The sequence below is a fragment of the Limulus polyphemus genome, unplaced genomic scaffold (genome assembly GCF_000517525.1).
Source record: "Limulus polyphemus unplaced genomic scaffold, Limulus_polyphemus-2.1.2 Scaffold4209, whole genome shotgun sequence".
Taxonomy (NCBI): domain Eukaryota; kingdom Metazoa; phylum Arthropoda; class Merostomata; order Xiphosura; family Limulidae; genus Limulus; species Limulus polyphemus.
Genome location: NW_013669819.1, coordinates 69,955 through 92,159, shown reverse-complemented (window position 1 = coordinate 92,159; position 22,205 = coordinate 69,955). Strand labels below are relative to the sequence as shown.

At 32.9% G+C, this 22,205-nt stretch overlaps 1 protein-coding gene across 4 annotated transcripts in view; it reads right to left on the bottom strand.

Moving 5' to 3' along the window:
* Window positions 1-2,120: 2,120 nt before the first annotated feature.
* The window catches only part of LOC106470767, a 26,796-nt gene continuing 6,711 nt past the window's right edge, over window positions 2,121-22,205 (bottom strand). For 2 of the 4 annotated variants that reach the window (XM_022399402.1, XM_022399401.1), the window contains exons 3-6: window positions 17,268-17,402; window positions 16,595-16,844; window positions 16,092-16,221; window positions 2,290-2,486 (exon numbers count right to left, since the gene is read on the bottom strand). In XM_022399402.1, coding sequence (XP_022255110.1) covers window positions 2,309-2,486; window positions 16,092-16,221; window positions 16,595-16,844; window positions 17,268-17,399 — 690 coding nt within the window. In that variant the 5' untranslated portion in view covers window positions 17,400-17,402 and the 3' untranslated portion in view covers window positions 2,290-2,308. Of the gene's footprint in view, window positions 2,487-13,080; window positions 13,286-16,091; window positions 16,222-16,594; window positions 16,845-17,267; window positions 17,403-22,205 lie in introns of all 4 variants that reach the window. The other 2 variants (XR_002613122.1, XM_013931334.2) reach the window with 2 other exon arrangements.

The following is a 22,205-nucleotide window of genomic DNA, read 5'->3' as shown; positions in this document are numbered from 1 at the left end:
TATTGTTTGATGGCCCTTTGAACAGTGACTAACTATTATTTGTGCCATTGTACGTTTTAAAATCTCTTGGTGAACATGTAGCTCATGTCACCCTACTGAATTACATAATGCATGGGCTGCTCACAAGATGCTCATGAGCATACCTTATGAATAATTTTCATTATTATTATTTATTTTATCTAATCTAACCTTAAAAATTTATAATTTTTAAATTTTAGTTACTTTCACAATAATAATAAGTAAAGAACACACATGAAAAGCAATAAATAAATACTTACCTGGATATTTTTCTTTTTTTGGCTGTTACTTGTCAATGACACTTAACCATACTTTTTTTATACTTATCATACTACTGCACTAAATAATTTTGTATTCAATTAAATAATGCACCAAAGAACACAAAGTAATAATGTGCAAAAAGCAGACAATGTCCCATAGTTATCACAACTTTTCTGGCTTTCTAACTATGCAACAAGAGTCGTTAAAAATTCAGTTAAACTTGTTTAAGTGTTTTCTATGGGAATACAGTTTGAACTGGAAGCGAAATAAACAATTCTGTGTACAGAAAACAATGTATCATAATACATCACTTGATAGATTAAAACCAAATAAGATTGAAGGCTATAAAAATTATGCTTTGCCTGAGCAATGACCATATTATTATGAGTGATTTATGTTAAATTTCATACTTCTCAGAGGTGTGATAAATAAATTACAGAAAAGGGGATAACTAGAGAACAAATGTCAATTCTCAGACTAGGGAAATTTAGGATTTTATTAAAATATTGTCTTATAAAACTAAAAACTTACATAATATTAAAATCTGGATTATTAGCTATGTTTTTATGCCAAGTTTATTTATATACCATGAGAAGAAAGTTGTTTAATTAAATTTTGAAAATAACTTAATAAAACCTCATGACGTGCACAAAATGATGCCTGTTCTAAAACTCTTAAGTAAATGTACAATTTGGCTAATTTTTTGAGCAACAACTTGCATACCCAACTCTGCCCTTGGTGAAAATCTGACAGATATTATGAAAGTCTACAAGTAAAAAAAGAACTCCAGTTCATAATGAGCTTTCTTTTTGAAGTTTTTTTACTGCACTTAAATGTCTTACCTTAAAAGTTTCACAGGTTATTTTAAAGGAGACTGCACTCCTACAAGTTTTTTCTCTTCAAAATGATGAAAACAAAATGCACAAATTGGCTAAAAATGAACGAAATCTCTTGTGAGGATGTTCAGTAGCATTCATTCTCTACCAAAATTGTTGTATGATGGGAAGTGAAATCGAGTTGAGACATTTGACAGAAATGGCAAAGCAGTTGCATCACATCTTGTTCAAATCAGCCCATTTCACAACAGAGGTGGTTAAGATTTCTACTGCCTAAATTTGGTACATTTAATGCATTAAGCTTAATAAAAATCTTGAATTTTGCTTCTACAGGAAACAATATTCTACATCAAGAAGTAAGAAATATCCTAAAAAAATGTTAATCATGAAATAGATACTCTATAATTCAGGCTTAAGTGCTTATTCTAACTGTAGTATAAACCAGAAATTAAATGATGTGAATCGGAAAAGAGTGAGACTTAAATAGCAAAAATATCCTTGACATGTAAAATTTTGTTCAAACTCCACTATTTACAATAGCTATTGCAGTAAGGATATAAGGGATATTCTATAAAATATTTTTTATTTTTTAATATATGGGATAGCTTAATATGAATTTGGTTTGTTTCTGGACTACCAAGTTTGGTCTGGATAGATCAACTCATTTAGTAGGTGATGCATCCACAGACAGACAAAGTTTTCCTCGCTACTGAATACTTATCACACCAGTATGGCTTAATATGTATAATGCATACGTGAAGAGCACTTATTCAGATTTTTATACTCAGTTCTGCCTCGCTTCTCTCACCAGAGCTAGATAAAATTGTTTACACTACACTTTACAAAGCCCTTTCCTTTTATCTCAAAATTCTTCTTCAAAAATTTTAAACTAAAACTTATTTCGGAAAGTGAAAATTATTTGGATTCTTCAGAGCAAGACTTATAACATATTTATAAATTTTATAGAACAGGTAGTTTACATATAAGCCATGAATAAAAAATATTACACAATTAATTTTCTTTGTTCCAGTTTCCTAAGGCTAAGAAGTTCAGTATCCCAATCTCCTTTACTGAGTTATCCATAAAGGTAATACTTGATAACAGATGACAGAATATGTTTGTGTCCTTAAAATACTCTTTTTATTTAAAAAGTGTAATGAAATTATGATAAATAAAATATCACATGTCTATACCTACTTGAATTCAGAATATTCCATTCTTCCATCATTGTTAGCATCATAAAAGCGAAATATGTAACGACACCTTACTTCAGCAGGAGGACCACCATGCTGTGTGCATGGTTCCATGGCTGCAAGGCCCAATACTACATCTTTATAGGTGAGAATCCCACGGCTGAGTGAATCCAGTGCACTAGAAAATATTAAGTTACAAACACAAAACACAGAAACTTTTTTTTTAAATCTTTTATTTGTAAGACGTTCAAATCAAACATTCAAAGAGTAAATGAAAACACATTTTAAAAGTTGTTGCTGAACCTTATGACTTTTTAAATATTTGGCAAAGTATCTGTCCCATTTTACTTATTGCAATATTTAGTGTTAATATGAGAATATACATATTATTATGCTTGGTCATTACAAATTATTCTTCACTCCAGTTTTTCTTTATTACTGTTATAACCAAATACAGATTTAGTTATTTACTTAACCCTCTAAGATACCAGATCAAATACTACACCTACAGATTTAAGAGAGCATAATGTTCAAGTTGTTTTTAACAACATAATAAAAATAAATTCTTAATTATCAAGAATAGTCTTAAACCCCAGGAAAAGTACATATATTGCAAAATATGGTAGTAAGTCTTTCCCAGACTGACAGTGTCTGTCTTATCACAGAAGACAGGAAAATCACAAAAGAGGTAAACGATTGCAAACCTTCATTTGTTTATTTTTTTTTATAGGTATTTAGGTTAAGGTATAATGAATACTTTATGTGTAGCTTCAATAAACAAATTTCTCCCAAATCTTTATATTCAGGTATAATAAATACTTTCTATATAGCTTTAAGGTACAAATCTCCTAGTGAATTTTTATATTCAGGTACAACAAATTCCTTCTATATATTACTTTAAGTGACAAACATTATAATCCCAGCTTCTACATTAAATATAATGAATACTTCCTACATAGTTTAAGGTACAAATCTTAAAAGTAATTTTATACAAGTTTAATAAATACTTTCTCTATAGCTTTAGATGCAAATCATCTCATGACTTTTTACGTTAAGGTATAACGAATACTCTCTACGTAGCTATAAGGTACAAACCTTCTAAGGAGTTTTTATATTAAAGTATAATGAAATCTTTCTATACAGCTTTAAGGTATAAACCTTCTAATCAATTTTTATATTCAGGTATAAGGCATACTTTCTAAATAGCTTTAAAATACAAACCTTCTAATTAATTTTTATATTAGGTATAATAAATACTTCCTATATAGCTTTAACATGAGAACTGCCAAAGTAATCAACTTCGTGGTTTTCACTTTTAAAATCTAAATATCTTTGAGTGTATGAAAAATATGCTGTTGCCCATTCTTGACTTTTCCTAATTCTGTGCATTTTTAAATACCCTGACTGTTTTCAAATGCAGAAACACAAAAGTAAATAAAAAAAGTTATAATCACTTTTACCTAGAACCACTAAAGGCCCATCAATTTGACTGTTATTTACAATACATACTCTTATTTATAACAACAAATAATTCAGGTCTTTTTGTTTGTATTGCAAGTAGCCTGTAGTTTCAGTATAGATTTCTGTTCTTATTTCTATCTCCAAATGAGCACCCAGCTCTCTGATTACATTTTGGCCACTGAAGTCTGAGAGAACTGATGTCTATATGTTGGCTGATGTGAGTACATTTGAGCATAGTCTACCTATAATCCTATCGATTCCAGTAATAAGTGCCACCTGCTTGTCTTTCAATTTGAGTATACAGTAACATTGCCTACCCATAATTCTATCAATTTCCATGAGAAGTTGTGTCTGGTCATCTATTGATTTAAGTGTGTTGTTACGTATTGCGAATTTGAAATAGTCCGAAGCCGATATTTTAGTTAATTTACGCTATTTGCCAACAAGATTGACACACACTCTTTTCGTTTTTAACACAAATACGTTTTAATATATATATATACAGCAGTACAATTTATAACAACAATTATTACGAATAATTACCACAAACAAAGTTTTATAAACAACATAGAATCCTCTTTCTATTTCAGTCTCCTTGATATCTAGGGAGTTAACTTGAAGTCGATGTACGTACAATTGCCAAGAAGCTAGCTAGCTTTGTCAGACACTGAATTGTCAGTCCGTTGAAGTAAGATAATATTTTCATAAAACCACTAATGTCTGTTGAGAATTCAGTAATACTTTTGGAAAGATACTAATGTCCGATGAGAATTCACTAACGTCCTTATTATCACTCACATTCCATGCATCAGAATCATTTCTGAGAAAGTTGTGAGCATCTCATTCACTTGTTGAGCAGGCATTTGTTTTTCTTAAGCTGTTTTTGAGTTTCTGTTACTATATATATATACACACTGTAACAAATTTATTGTTATGTATTTATTTTTAATATGAACATTGTTTAGATTAAATTTGTATTTAAAAATATGTGTAACTTATAGTGTCAGATATGTATTGCATGTAACGCCTTTGTTATATATTTATTTTAATGACAACGTTTGTTGGAATTGAGTTTATATGTAGAAATGTGCCTAGCTTACAGTGTTAGTTATGTACTGCGATACTCCTACCAATTCTCCAAGGTTGTAGAATATTCGTGAACGTAAGAATCGACTATATACCCACTTCCGTAACCGGTTAAATATAGCTCGGTATTGTTGTCGGAATGTTCGAGAAAATCTTTCCTGCACCTATAAAACAGCCAAGGCAAGGCGCCAAAAAGAGAGAGCTTAAAAAGGTGGCTAGGAACCAGCTATAACCATGTACACTATAAATTGTGATTTTGCTAACCTTTATCAACCAGAATATTTACGACATTTGACTAGGAACAGTTATAAATTTTCACAGAAGAAGACACGGCAGAAGCAGCAGTCCTGGACAATCCTCTGCAGTGCTAGCCGTATTTACTTGGAGAGTTTATGGTCTCAACAATGGGCAATTCCTTTTTTTAAAAAAAAGATAATGTCAAGGAATTAATTTTAGGAAATCTAGAGATTTATGCATTTTTACTTGAGAGCAATGTGAAGTGCCTGGCTTCAAACAGACAAATTTGCCTTGACATCAGAATTTGGAATGGCTTCATTGAAAACAGCAATGCCTGCTACAAGGTGGGAGAGAACATTACTGTGGATGAGCAACTTTTTTTCATAAAAGCATGGTGTCACTGGACATAATACATGGCAAAAAACAAAAGTTTTGGCTGGCAGTAAACTTACCTCAAAATAAATTCTGAATAATTTCACTACCTGAGCAAAAATGACATTCACCCAGCTGGTCAGAGACTAGCACATAATGTGGTATTCAGGCTGATGACATCAGTACAATTTAGAAATACAATGGCTGTACTACTTTGTGTTAATGTGTTTCCCATGGGAATAGTTTGAACTGGAAGCAAATTAGACAATTCTCTGTACAGAAATTAATGTAATATAATACATCATTTGATAGATTAAAACTGGCTTTCTGTTGGTTGTAAATAATATAGTATTAAATATGTGAGAGAACTATTGGGAATTTGTGAAAGAAAGAATGTGACAGGTGAGCATGGCAAATGGGGTCTGTTTTTCTAGTTTATAATTCTGTAACCAAATAAGATTGAATACAAGTTATGCTTTGCCTGAGTAGTAAAATTATAATGGGTAATTTACACTAAATTTCTTACTTCTCAGAGGGTTGGTAAATAAATTACAGAAGAGGAAATAACTAGAAAGCAAATGTCACAATTTTCACACTAGGGAAAATTGAGGATGTTTTTTAAATATTATCTTACAAAATTTAGAACAGAAAATACATATAATATTAAAATTTGGATTATTAGCTACATTTTGATGCCAATTTTATTCATGTACTGTGAAAATAAAGTATGTTTATTAAATTTTGAATGTAACTCAGTAAAACCATGTGACATGCATAGAAAAAGATGCCTGTATTCAGAGGGTTAAGTGACAAACCACCTTATACTTAGTTTTAATATTAAGTATAATGAGTACTTTCTATATAGCTTTAATGCACAAACCCTCTAACAAATGTTTATATTCATGTATGATGAATATTATCTATAGAACTTTAATATGCAAAAAATCAATTAAGTTTTTATATTGAACAATAATAAATTCCATATATCTTTAAGAAGAAACCCTTGTGATGAATACTTTCTATATAGCCAAACACTGTATTCAAATGAACAGTTGAGTGTGTATTAAAAAAAACACTTCAGTAATTTAAATGCTATAGTCAAATAAACATATCAAAAGAAACAAGTTAGTAAGCAGGTATAACCAGCTATCTGTATATACAAAATATAAATACAAACTAGTAGGTAATGTATTCTAAACAGTATAAGTTTGTTAAGAAACTGAAGAAAATTTCAGGTCTCCTATTACAAGCTAGCCTAAGTGGTACAATCCACAGACATGAAATGCTTTTCAACTTTTGCTGTGCATTTACCCCCACACAGGTCTTTCACACAGCATATTTATCTGAAATCCTGTTTGTTGCTTTTAGCTACCTGGCATTGTTTTCTTTTATGTGTTTCTCTGAATGCAGCACTGTATTTAGGCTGAGATGCTTGGTGTTTTGCATTTTTATCAATCTTGTTTTAGTCAGAGCTCTGAGGCTAGCTTCAAGTAGAAATCCCTCCTACTTATACTTTCTCCAGTTCGTTCCTTGTACAAAATGAAGGAAATAATGGCAGCCAGGTCCAGGACATTGTAAATTACAGGAACTGGCCACTGATGAAAACCAGCTTTTACTGATGGTCTGCAACATCCACTCCATACTTTATCAGGAATTGATGGCTGCCAGGTCCAGGACATTGTAAAGTACAGGAACTGGCCACTGATGAAAACCAGCTTTTACTGAGTGCTGATGGTCTGCAACATACTTTATCAGGTTGTAGAAAAGCACAGATTCTGGTTCTTTCTTCTCAGTATTGTCAATGCCAACTAACATGTAAAGAGAGCTGAGAATGCAACTATTCTCTTCCTTGGCTTGCACTTATAGATAGTCAATGTAATACAATCATTATGTTTCTAAATTTTACTGGTGTACAGCTCTGGTTGTAAGCTCTCTTCTTAACTTTTTCACTGTTCCAAATAGGCTGATTTTTTGTTTTTTCTGCAACTCTTTTGTGAACTGAAGCAAAGTAAAAAATTGCCTGTAGTCACATTCCTCCCTTTTCAGTATGGTGTTATCAGCCTGAATATCACACTGTCTGCCAGTCTCTGACCAGTTGGGTGAGTTTTATGCTTGCCCAAGTAGGATAAACCATTCAAAATGTATTTTGAGGAAACATCTACAGCCAACCATAACCTTATTCCAATGTGTTTGCCATGTAGTGTCCAGCAGCACAGTGTCTTTGTGTGAAATAGTACTCATCCACATTAATGTTCTTTCCTGGTTTGTAGCAGACAATGAGGTTTTTAATGAAGCCATTGCAAATTTCCGATGCTAGGGTAAATTTTTCTGTTTGAAGTTGGTCATTTCTCATTGCTCTCAAGATAAAAAGCAAAAATCTCAATATTTCTTGAAATTAATTGCTTGTCATTGTCTCTGTGAAAAAAAAGGAATTCCCCACTGCACAGACTAAAAGCTCTCCAGCTAAATACTTTTACCACCATAGGCATCACAAACATATAGCAGTGCAAAAAAATTATTGTAATTCCACCAGATATATTTTCCAGGAATCACTTCTGCTTCAGTATATCGTTGGATGTAGTGCATTACTCCCGTATAAATCAACAAGTGAAAAGCACTGAGAAAGCTACCAGTCTTGCATTTTGTGTACTGTGCAAGACCTGGAGTTTCTGTCAAAATATTTTGTGCAACCCATCTTCCTGCAGCCTCAATACCACAATTCATAATTTCCCAAACAGTTCCATTCTTTCCAATCTCTTATATGCCAACTCACATTGGTAACACAAAAGTCACTGTGGTTAGTACTGTACCAGTCAATTACTAGCACAGTTGGAGCACCTCCAGCTACCGCCACTGCAGACGACTATCTACAACTGCAATCTACTACAACCTCTTCTGCATCTAGAGCTGTTTTGGTGGTAGTGGCACTTTCCTCACTTCCACTTGCAGGACTGTATGTTTCACAAATCCAGAACTCATCAATTTTGTGATCACTCACATTCTCCACATAAGAATCATTTTCTGACAAAGTTGTGAGCATGTCTATCAGTTGCTGAGCAGACATTCATCATCTTTGAGCTATTTTTGAGTTAGTGATTCTCTGTCAGTTTCTCTGTTACTGTATATACTCAATTCAACAGACAAGCAGACACCACTTCTTACATGAACTGATAGAATTATAGGAAGACAATATTACAATATACTCAAACCAACAGACAAGCAGATGCCACTTCTCATGGGAATTGATAGGATTATAAGTAGACTCATTAGCTAACAAACAGAAATCTGTTCTTTGAGACATCAAAGGCCAAAATATAAAGAAATACCTAGTTGGAGATAGAAATAAAAACAGGAATCTATACTGAAACTGCAAGCTACTTGCAATACACACAAAAAAAGAAAAAACAAATTGTATGTTGTTATAAATAAAATCATGTCAAATAAATGGGTCTTTGGCAGTTCTAGGTAAAAGTTATTATAAGTTTGTTAATTTTGCAATTCTGTCCTTGAAACACCATCAGGGTATTTAATAAACAGAATTAGGAACGTAAAGAATAGGCAACAGTGTATCTTTCATATCCACAAACAAAAGTGAAACTGTCAAAGTGATGGCCTTGGCAGTTCTCATGTTAAGAAACAAAACTTCTAATGAGTATTTATATTTAGGTATAATGAATACTTTCTTTAAAGCTTTATGGTACAAAACTTCTGTTGAGTTATTACTTTCATGTGAAATGAATACTATCTATATGGTTTTAAGTTATGAACCTTCCAATGAGTTTTAATATTCAGATATAATGAATACTTTCTTTATCGCTTTATGGTACAAATTGAAGCAATTGGATATTTTTGAGGGAATTTTACAATTGCTTCAGTAATTTTAGCATTTTAAAAGAATTTTACGAAAGAAGTCATAACGATTTTTTGAGTTCTTAAGTGAACATATGCATGAAGACATGGCGTAAGTCAAAACACCTGTGTTACGAAATAAGGCCAAGAGCTAGTAAAATATAGCTAGCTGGTTATGTGGTATTGAGAATCATGAGTTAGTAAATCACGAGTTAAGAGTTATAAAAATGAAGCTACAACAGAGATGTTATGAAAAATGACAGCTATAAGTTTGACAGTGATAAGTTACTGATGCCAAGTTAGTAATACAGTAAAGGCTACTAAAAAGTTTATGATAACATCTCAAATTGGCACTTTGAAGCTATCTCCAAGAAGTAGTAGCAGTTGCAATTATCTCCACTATAAACATTAAGACCTCCAACCTCCAAAAGTATGCTGGTCCAACTCTGTTGTAAGTATAGAAATTGCCATCTCTTCTGTTCAATTAATGTAGTTTAATAAAGGATTTAATGTTTATATTAGAGAAACATACTCTATATGTACTGGTCAATGGTGTTAAACGAAAAGTAAAGAGTAAATTTGTGAAAAATTAATGATTAATAAAATTTTAACCATTACTATATGCTATATGGAAAGGTTTAATAAAAGCAGTTATATTTTGTTCAATGTTAGTCTTGGAACACGTTTCTTTGTTCTAACTGTAAATTACTTCGAGTTAGCGACTTGTGAGCTCCACTCACCACTGCAATCCTCAAATAAATAAATTTGGTGTAATCGACAGTATAGTGGATATTCCAACGACTAGCCATAAGGGCACTGCCCATTACAACTGGCACAGTCTCAAGGATTTTTGGAGTAGCTAACAACAGGTTGGTTAAAGTAAAGAAAGGCAAAAAAAGTAATAAAGTCAGCCAAAGTACTATAAGTAGTGCAAGTTAAAAATAAGTAGTAAGTAAGTTAATATGGCTAGTACTGGTGTAGACACGACTACAGAAGAGGGTAGAGCATCCCTAGAGTTGATAGAAGGGCTGACACTAGCTTCAAAGCTGTGGCAGAACAACCCACACAAGCAGGTCCACGAGGCACTATGCATTTAACAAGCGTCATACCGTTATATCACGGTAGACTCGATGAGAATGTTGGAAGCTTTATTGATGCCTTTACTGAAGCTGCCAGAATATCAGGCTGGATTATAGCCCAGAAGGCAGACATTAAGATTAACAACAGCAAGAGGTGCAAAATGCTATATTAGGGCTTATAGTGAACTGCATGAAACCACAGATTTTCAGTATCTAGTACGTAGGTTAGTAGAGGAGTATAGGAAGAAAGAAACAACAAATGTAATTTTAACAGAGATGTGTGATTTAACTCAGCAAGGAGGCAAATCCATTTAAGTTTTTGGACATAAATTGCAGGAGTTAGGAAATAGATTGCATAGTGCTTATACACACCTGAATGAGTTGATGATACAAGATACTTTAAAATCTGAATATGAATGAGGGTTATTCAGTAATGCAACTAGATGTTATTTGAATGAACTTTGCTTGACCTGATTGAAGTAGCTGCTCGAGAGAAGCTACGAGAAAAACAGATATATAGGCATAAACATCCTGCTGTAAATGTAGTAAATAAACCTAGCAAAGTATATTTAAGTGTAATGAAGAAGTGTTAGATGAACCTAGTGAGATAGAAGAAACGGTTTATATAACTCCCTGTATTAGTAATATACCTGAGAGAGACACAGTGCCTATAAAAGTGCTAAATGTGAGTGAAGAAAAAGTAATACTACCTAAGAACATAGTAGTAGGTAAGGCTAGTAGTAGAGAACAAATAGCTAAGTAAGACAGCATAATGTTAATAATGCTAAGAAACAGGTACAACAAAGTAGGATAGACTGGGATTCTCTCTTAGGAAATATAGAAAAGAAACATAAACAAGGTTTGATAACATTATTAGAAAAGTATAGAGATATATTTGTAAGAGAAAATGACACTAGTAATTGTACAGGTTTGGTATTGTCATAAATGGAAAAGGCATCGATGAAAACAAAGCCATAAAAAAAATTTAAAAAAAGGGATCCCAAGAGAGGGTCAATTGATCATGAAGAGTCCACAGTAAAATACCCACAACTCAAGAAATTATGGGGTTCCAAAAAACCTCAAAACCCTAAGAGACAGAGAACATCTTGTGCAGGAAAAGAAGGGGAGGAGAGAGATGTGGAAACCAAACCTTCCATGGCCCTCAAATGCAGCAGAGAAGGCTGTGCTCTGCTCAGACAGGAAGTGAAGAACACACCCAAATGAACCAGATACTGGCTGAGCCAAAGAAGAACAGTATGGTTGGAGGAGTCCTGTTGGGATGCAGCTAAAAGAAACCAGTTGTCCAAATAATGGTGAAATCTCAATTGTAAACCATGAAAGTGATGACTGAAGGCACACACTAAACAACAAAAAAAGAAAAAATATGGGGCTGACACCAGGCCAAAAGGAAAAGCTCAGAATTGATTAATTTGATTGTGATATACAAACTGAAGATAAAATCTATATGTTGGGGGAAATGGGAATGTAAAGGTAAGCATCAGAGACATTGACCTTGGTCATCCAAAGCCCTGAAGAAAAGACCATCGGAGGGTGATAAAACCCATCACAGTAATCTGAGGAAGGTCAAGAAAGTGACAATGATGATACAGAACAATGACTGTATGTCAATCCCCAGTATACTGGGGAGCAACGAACATACAGAAATAAAGTCCCAGAGAAAGGTGGGAAACCATTTTGATAGCATCCTTGTTCCAAAGGTATGACACCTCCTCAGAGAGATACTGGTGGGATACAAAAGGGGAGGAGAGGAAAAATTAAGGATAAGGTCACCAAATGGAACCTGTAGCATCCAATGGTCAGCCATAAAAGAAATCCATAGATCTACATATCAAGTCAAATGGGCCCCCACTGTTCTTGACAAAATAAAATAGTCACCTATGATACTGTTGCTGCTGAAACCTATGGATAGTTGAAGAATGGATAGAAGAAGAAGAGGAACAGGATAGAAGAATAGGGAACAGAAAGGAGTCAGAAGGATGGAAGACAGCAACTGGGAGAGGAAGAGCTTGGGAAAGATGGTACACAAGAATAGTCAGAAAAAGTGTTGGTGCATGGCTTCAGCCTATGACTGCAAAGAATCAGGTACCCCACCAAACACCCATTGTCAGAGGAAAGGAGCCACATGAGAGTCTGTGAGAAAGAGATAGATTAATGTAGATGGGCAGGAAGAGCCTTCCTCCCAAATAGATCCCAGCAACAGATTAACTAAGTGAGAATGGACACAGCAGAAGGAAAAGAATACAAAAAGGTAGAAAAAGGAAGGGAATAAGTGTCCACCTAAAATCCCTCAGAAGAATGGTGGACCGATTCCAAAAAAGAGATAGATGGAAGATAGATAATTTAAAAGAGTAGTGAAGATAAGGCAAAGGTAAGAAAACTGAGCTTAAAAAAAAGACTAACAGATGACAATATATTAGAACCCAAGTGTGAAGAAGGAACTCCAGAGTTTGGGAGTCCAAGAAAAGGGCTTCAGCTTGATTGTAAGCCAATGAATATGTGCAACCAGTGAAGGAGGACAAGATATACCAGCACCAGAGTGAAGTTGAAATAATAAAATGTTTCAGATTAGACTTGGATATTAGTGGAATAAGTAAAAACATAATACTTTGATGAAAGAAAAGTAAAGAATAATAAGAAATAGGAGAGAGTGAGAAAAAGGTAACATACCTGAGAAATATGGAGAATGTTGAGGTAGATCCACGTTTGCAATGGAAGATTTGTTTACAAATTTAGGAGGTGGGAAAAACTTGCCTAAAATCCATGTCTTCACGGACAAGAATTATAGGAGGAGAGAAGACTGTGTCAAGGCTCAAAAGATGCACAGGCCAACTACAAGAGTCCACCACTTGTTATACAACAGCTGTCACGTCCCCTGGTAGACAAAAAAAAAAAGCTCTATTGCCAAGGTGGTAGTCTGTCCAGAGTCAACAAATTCCAGATGTCCAACACTAGACAGCATGGAAACAACTATCACTATGTAATTCATGATGTAGAAAATAAAAGCCATAAACTATGCAGAGGCAGAATTGTTTGTAAATAAAAACAAAAAATGTTTCCACAAAAACTGATTTTGTAGAGAATTCAACCAAACAATGATGTTGAGAAATTTCACGTGAGTGAAAAAAGGCACATCTTATCACAAGTGTCATACTGAGAAGTGATGATTGAACAATTAGTATAAAGGAAGCCAGCTGTGCTAGGAAACAGTGCTGAATTCCTATTGATGGAGGGTTGCTGCATGCCTATTTGCATGCAACAATGCAGCAATATGACACAGAAACATGGGATCCTCAAGACTAACGATGAGCAAAAAAGAGGGCAGTTCTGAATCAGGAAAGGTAAATATGAGAGGAGATTAAGTATCGTATCAGAACTCATTATGTGTTTTTATATTCAAGTAGAATGAATACTATCTATATAGCTTTAAGAAGAAAAACCTTCTTACAAGTTTCTATATTGAAATATAATAAATACCTTCTACATGCAAACTGTCTAGTGAGTTTTTAATTGAATTATAATAAATACTTTCTCTGTAGGTTTAACCCTAACGTGACAGGCATCCTTTACTGCAAATCCCGTTTTAGTGAGTTACATTTAAAATTTTATTAGCATACTTTTTGTTTATGTTATACAAATTACTATAACAAAATCTTAGATAATAATCCATATTTTAATAGTATAAAAGTTTTAAGTTCTTAATTCTATAAGGCAATATTTTAAAAAATCCTGAATCTCCCCTAGTGTGACACATTTTCTCTAGGTATCTTCTCTATTTTATCTACCACCTCTCCAGTAACTATGAAATTTAACGTAAATTACTCATAAAATCATCATTGCTCAGACAAACCATAATTTTTATATCTTTCAATTTTGTATGGTTAGAGAACTATCAAATAGAAAATTAGAACCCTCATGTCATATCCTTTCTTTCAGGATTTGTTAATAGTTCTCTCTTACATTTAATTATATATTACCTATAACCAATAGAAAGTCAAGGTTTCATCTATCAAATGATATATCTTGTAACATTGTGTTCTGAACAGAATATCATCAGTTTCACTGTTAGTACAAGCTTCGTTCCCATGGGAAAGATAAAGACTAGCTCAGACAAATTTATAACAGCTCTTGTCACAAAGTTAGAAAGCCAGAAAAATTTTGAGAGTTAGGGGAATTGTCTACTTTTTGCATGTTACTAGTCTATGTTCTTTGGTGCATTATTTAATTAAATAAAAGTTATTTAATGCATTACTACCATTATTATAAAAAAGTAGGGTTAACTGTCATCGACAATAAGACTATTTCTTGCTTTTCATGTTTATTCTTTAATTATTATTATTATAAAAGTAATTAAAATGTAAAAATAGGGATATTTTTAGGCTAGTTAAGATTAAATTAGGTAAAATGAATAATATTAATAATAATATAATAAAAATGTTTCATGAGGCACACATGCGAGCAGTTCGTGGGCAATGTAACTCGACAGTGTAATGTGAGCTGCACGTTCTCCGAGTGACTTATAACGGCATGAATAGTAGTTAGACATGGTTTAAAAGGCAATAAAACAATAAAATTTAATTATAAATATATGTATACTGTTACGAGCTTAAAGATACTTAGGAAAAACGAATGTAGTTTCATGTTACAATTTGAAGCCATTACCAAAACATAAAAGGGTAATAGATATTTATTTAGATTTCTTTTTGGTGGTTACAAGGTCAGTCAAATTGACCGATCCCATATAGAGATAAGGTAGCCAAAATAGCATATAAAATATGAAGTTTTACTGAAAAAAAAACCCGTCGAAATGTATTTAGGAGGTTTTAGGGATTACACAAAGGAAATTTGAGATTTTTGAGGTGAAGTAAATTAGTTTTAATCCTAACATGAAAATTACTTTGAACACGGACTATTCAAATCAAATACTCAATATATTCATGGACAAATATTCATTTTAGATTATTAAAAGTACTTCAGTAAAAAATATAATTTTTTGTATGTGAAAGACTTATAATGCTAACCAAAAGACTGCCAAATTTTGTGAAAATATACACACTATATTGAAAGTTAGAAGTATTATATCTATATAGACCTTAAAAGAGGTCACGTGGTCGGTCAAATTGACTGAGCCAATGTTGAAAGTGTTAAAATCATAGAAACAAAGTTTGATTTAGGACTCAAATAATGCGAAAATAGTTCTGGACTTCCAAGATTCCAGAACTATTCTAGATTCACAAATAAAAAGACCTGGCACCTGGGATTTGTCAAGGCCTGAGTTAAAGTACAAACCTTCTAATAAAGTTTTATATTCAAGAACTATGAATAATTTATTTATGGTGCAAGCCATATAATCAGTTTTTAAGTGATCTAAAGAACTTAAAACTAAGACTGGGAATGAGTGGATGGAGTTTCTGCACCAACTGACCTATCAAAGATCATGCTAGTTTAACAAAAAAGAGAAGTTGATGAGTTTGAATTTATAGCATTCTTTCTTGCCCCTCTTTGATAATACTAATTTACTAATTTGAAGCAGCTCAGTTAAGATAAAGCATCATTCTGGTTGGAATCCTCCTTGGTCTCACTTTTCAATTTCTCAGGGTCAATCATATGTTTGATTAAGATGATTCTATTAGCATTATATCTGAATACAGAAAGGTAGATAGAAAAAAAACAATGCTTACTGAAAAATTTGCCCAGTTAAAGTGGAATCTGTCCATCCAAGGCATTTAAGGTATTGTTGAAAAACAGTTCTGTTCATAAACTGACTAGGATAACAGAAACTCATATAATCGGCATATATTTGTTGTTCATCTACATCAGAGAGAGAAAAACAAAGATAAAAAGAAAGTAATGTATATAAAACAAAAATAAGATAATTTAATATTGACTTTTTTTCATGTTTATTCTTTTGTCAGAACTTGAAAAAGGATTAAATAGGAAACCCAAAAAGTAATTACATTTGAAAATTCCACAATAAAATATCAATATACTATATATTTACTGACAGAAAACTAGGGAAACAAGATATTACAATAAATAATACTGACCAAAAGAAACTATTTTTATTTTCATAAAAAATCAACCAACATATTAAATCAACCAATAAAAACTTAAGATTTTTCTATCCATAACACATCATGTTTAACGTTATTGCTACTAAAGTTGTTCACATTGATAAGTGTACCTTTTTCACTGAATTTTGCAGATTCTAAGAGAAGTTTATAATGAGGTCTAACATCTGGTGATTTGGTGCAAAGATTATTAAGAAGGACATCTTCAAAAGAAACTTCTTTCAATGCAAATGATGACTGCCAATCGCTGTTGTTTATAATCTCATTCGCAAACTCTAATGGTTCCAATCCAAGTAAACCTGGCTCTTCATGTAAAAGCTTCTCCATGTCAGTCAGTGAACACCATTTCAGTTTTGTGTTCTCCTATAGCACAAAACATTAGAAAAAATAAACTGTGCAGATTTCCACACACACACATATATATATATATATATATATATTAACATATTTTGCTCCTAATGTAATACAATTATTGAGTTCTGTATATATTCACAAAAAATGTTGTGTGCCAATGGATCTAAGGTAGTTTTTACAGTAGAAAAGGGGGCAATAATGGAGCAATATATAATGATGTGGAATATGTTCCCAAAATAATAGATCACAAGAAGCAATAACAATGAGATGATATTTACTCATGGTATAATAGATATATATATATTGAAAAATATAATAACCCTAGAAACAAAACACCCTACATATCCCATAAAGAGGAGGTGATAAAAGCAGTTTCATATTGAACAATAAATCTTTATCCAATTCACTATTCTTATCAAATACATGGCTTACCACTTCCAAGTTTAATTTCAAAAGACTGAAGTCCACTTCTGCATAAAAGATGGCTAGAGTGTTGTAACAACTGATAGGTTTTATTTTTTGACGAATCATGTGGACCAATTTCCAAGATATTTCAAAGTTCATAAACTAGAATGAAAAAAGTTACTTTTAGATATTGCTGTTAAATAAAGATCATACAGTACAAGAGCTTGAAGAATAAATAACAAATGATATCAACAATTAGATTGATAAACACTAAAAATACTTGACAACAGACCATTCAGCCCATTGGAGAAAAACTGATTAAAATATTCAAGTAGAATGATTAAATAAAAGAAAGACCATTTAACCCAATCAGTGCGGCTGGGACGTATATTTCCCAGTGCTCCCACCCCTTCACACTGAAACTGGGGTGAATGTTTCCCATTATCGACACTGTTTATGCCTTCCTCTGCTGGGTCTAGGTTCATCATCTTAACTGTCACCACTAGATGGAGAGCTAGCATCCTCTTGAACACCACTTGACTCACTTTTACTATCTTCTAAGCTATCTGAGTCAAGAGCATCAAGCATATTTACATAGTAATTATGGTTACTACTTGCTGCTCTAGCGATGCGGGCACGGTCGGCAAGCAGTTGTCTACATTCTGCTTAGGCATCTTGTTGGTTACTAAAGGCTGAGAGGAAAGCATTGATGGAAACCATATATCAACATCAGATGGGATGCCAATAAATACTTTCCAACTCACTTTACTCCCATACATCACAAGTGGCAATTCTGAACAACAATGGGAAACATTTGTTCCAGTTGCAGTGTGAGGGAATGGGAGCACTAAGAAATATACGTCTCAGCCACAGTGAAAGGGTTAAGTGGGATGGTAATGTAGGATAAAGCTAGTTAACTGTATTCAAGGAGGATGGTTAGAAAGGATAAAGTTAGTTAATTGTACTGGACGGGAGTAAAGAAGAAAAAAAAGAATAGTTAACTGTATTCAAGTAGGGTAGTTAAGAAGGAGAAAGACTAATTAATTGTATGCAAGTAGGGTGGTTAAGAGGGGGAAAGGCTAATTATATTCAAGTAGGGTGGTTAAGAGGGAGAAAGGCTAATTAATTGTATGCAAGTAGGGTGGTTAAGTAGGGGAAAGGCTAATTATATTCAAGTAGGGTGGTTAAGAGGGAGAAAGGCTAATTAACTGTATGCAAGTAGGGTGGTTAAGAGGGAGAAAGGCTAATTAACTGTATTGAAATAGGGTGGTTATGTAGGTGAATAACTAGTTAAATGTATTGTAGGGTGGTTAAGTAGGGGAAAGACTAGTTAATTGTATTCAAATAGGGTGGTTATGTAGCTGAATAACTAGTTAAATGTATTGTAGGGTGGTTAAGTAGGGGAAAGACTAGTTAATTGTATTCAAATAGGGTGGTTATGTAGATGAATAACTAGTTAAATGTATTGTAGGGTGGTTAAGTAGGGGAAAGACTAGTTAATTGTATTCAAATAGGGTGGTTATGTAGCTGAATAACTAGTTAAATGTATTGTAGGGTGGTTAAGTAGGGGAAAGACTAGTTAATTACATTCAAGTAGGGTGGCTAAGTAGGGGAAAGACTAGTTAACTGTATTCAAATAGGGTGGTTATGTAGATGAATAACTAGTTAAATGTATTGTAGGGTGGTTAAGTTGGGGAAAGACTAGTTAATTATATTCAAGTTAGGTGGTTTGATAGAAAGTAAAAGGTTGTTATTAGACCCTCATTACAAGTGTAATACTTCAGGGATACTGATAGAAGCATAATAAATAAATTAATGAAGTTTGCTGATGACATTACACAAGTGGATATTTCTAACTGTAAAAATGATACTGAGATATTATAGAGTCATTTGAATAACTTGGTAAGTTGAAAAAATATTTTGCAAATGACCTATAATTACAGTAATGCAAGGTAATGTATTTGGTTTATCCAAATTTAGATCATACTTTTTTGAAGATGTGAACCTACTCAAAAACATGATTGAAGAAAAGGATTTTGATGTAGTGACAGATAAGTCACTCAAGTTACAAGTCAAGCCATCAAAGCAGTGCTCTGTTGCTAGTAGTATAGCTAATAGAATTTTAGGGTGTATTTAAAGACATACTGATTACAAGCAAAAGAGGTAATTATCTTTCCATTCAAATCACTACTTAGGCTTCACTTGGAATACTATGTGCAGTTTTGGCAACAGTATACGATAAGTAATGATAATGAATTATTGGAAAGTGTTCCAAAGGGGGGGATGCTACACAGATTCAAGGCAGGGAAGGGATATTTTACAGGGATAGGTTAAGATCACTTGACTTATTTTCTCCTAATGAAAAGATAGTAGTAGGTGATCTTAATGAAACTTACAAGGAATTGACAGGATTAAAGCCTCTGATTTCTTTATCCTATATGACAGGCTAGGCTCCAGTTAAGATGCTTTTATTTTATTTTAACAGGGTGACTGATTTATGGTTGACATTGCTAACAGTGGAGGCCATACTTTCCAAAAGTTTAAGAAGGGAGTCAATGATTTCCTGTAATGTAAAGCACAATTTCAAGTTTTTAGTTCTCTTATGGGATGCCATGCAAGATCAACTTTGAAGGACTAAAAGGTCTCATGTAATTTTTATTTAGTGATGACTTTAGTTTTACGAATGGTTTTTGAGTGCATTTAAAGTCAACAGGAATTTTATGTTTAATGACAAGTTTTCTCTAAGTGTTGATTATATTTGAACTGATTGCAGGTATAAATGCAATAAAAAAGGAACATACAGATGTGTGAGAGCTCAGGCTGTTTATTTACCAAAATTATAATTAAATGAGTCATAAGTGGACAGTATAGATCTTTTTTTAAAGATGTATTTCATTTCAGAAACACATTAAACTAACTAAACCTTAAAACCTTAATGACTAGTTTTAATGTTGTGTCACTTTTCATAAAAATTCCCATCAGGAAGCTTGTAATATTGCACATGACCTCCTTTAATTCCCATCTCCAGTACACTTTTTGTTTTCCTCTTAGAATTCACAAGAACAAAAACTTTCTTCAAACAGATGTTTTAAGCTTTTATGACCCAGATTTAAACACAAGCCATAAAATCTACACTGTATTCTCTCCTATACTGATACAGGTATGTTGATGACACTTTGGTTGGTTTCACTTCTACCAAAAACATACACACTTTCTTTGAACATATAAACTCCATTCACCCTAACATTAAATTCACCATTGAACATGAAAATAACAAGCAGTTATCTTTTCTTAACCTTGACATTATTAGATCCGACACAGTTCAAAACCAAAATTCACCGAATAATCATTCGCATGGGTCTCTACATCCCCTGGAATTTTGAGCATGAATCCAAACAAAAAATCAATATACTAAAATACGTTATAAATACAGCTTCAACTGACTACATAGATGAAGAAATCAACTTTACAAAGTATTGTTTCATTCACACCAACAAATATCCACCAACTGTTGTCAAAACATTTTCGCACAAACACAAAAATAAAAACCTCAAACAAAATTAACACTAATACACCAAACAACAACACAACATTACACTTCAGGTTACCATATATCTCTGCAATCAGTTCAAAAATAATTAACATTTGAGGAAAACTTGCCATTAAACATAAAATTCCTGTTGACTTCAAATTCACTCAAAATCCTGGCCCTAAACTAAAATCATTATTAAATAGAAATTACATAGAATCACAAAATACCAACATCATTTATAAAATAATGTACAATAACAGAAACTAGAAGAAAATTGCAAACCAAATTTCCCAAACATAATAAAAAGCTCTTCCAAGTTTACCACCATTGCAACTGCCCCCCAGTTAATAACGTCTGGAATTCTACATCGGAGAAATCAGATTCCTTTAATATAATAATAATAATAAACTCCGACCATTGCAACCCAATAACCACCGTATATCTATACAAAACAATGTAATTTTAAACAATGACCCAAACATCAACAGCTGCAAAATAAAGGAAGTAATCTTGATTGAACAAAACATTCCAACTGTAAACCAATACTCTGGAGTACCAAGATACCTTTACTAGCTGTTAAGCAATCTCTGGTCATGTGACCTCTTTGTTCTATTGCACACATATATTTTTGTGTCTATGTTAACTACTTGTACCTACTCTGAACCCGTGTAACTATCAAAGAAATAAGAGAGGACTATCATATTTAGGAGGCCTGTTAATTGGTCACATCTGATTAGTCTAGCCTTCAAACTTATATGGTTTACAATCTAAAGAAACACAACATTAATTGGATTATCATGCAGCTTGCTTGTAAGATTATTAATAACTACTCATCAGCTATTACTTTTTATGCCTTTGAAAGTGAAAGGTAATCATTCAGCAATCAGCCTGATTGTTAGACTAAAGGATGCCTAGTTGGATTTGTAATTATTACATAATGATCCCACACACACACTCGCTTTAAAGTGTTGAAAATTGACAACTTTTTCCAGTTTCAAAGCAAATATTCAGAATACATCACAATGTCACAGACAACGACTTTGTTTTTTATCCTCAAGCACAAAGTCATAAGCATCAACATATACATGTATACACATCCAATACTAATAGGGTATCACTATAATATGAAGGAAAAGTGTTATTCAGTTACTGAAAAGAGTTAAAAGCAGGACTACTGGGACAGAAATGTTTTTTTTACATGAGGATAGGTTAAGATCTCTGGAATTGTTTTCTTTTGGTAAAAAAAAGAGTTGACCCTTTCGAGACGGGTAATGGGTGAAAGGCCATGTCATCTCATTCGTTGACTCGCATTAAAAATTTTATTGAACTACTATTTCATGAATTTATGTCAATGACTTAGGTATCAAACTGTAGATTATAATTCAAATTTTAGTACTATACATTATGCAATTACTAAATTTACAAGAAAATAT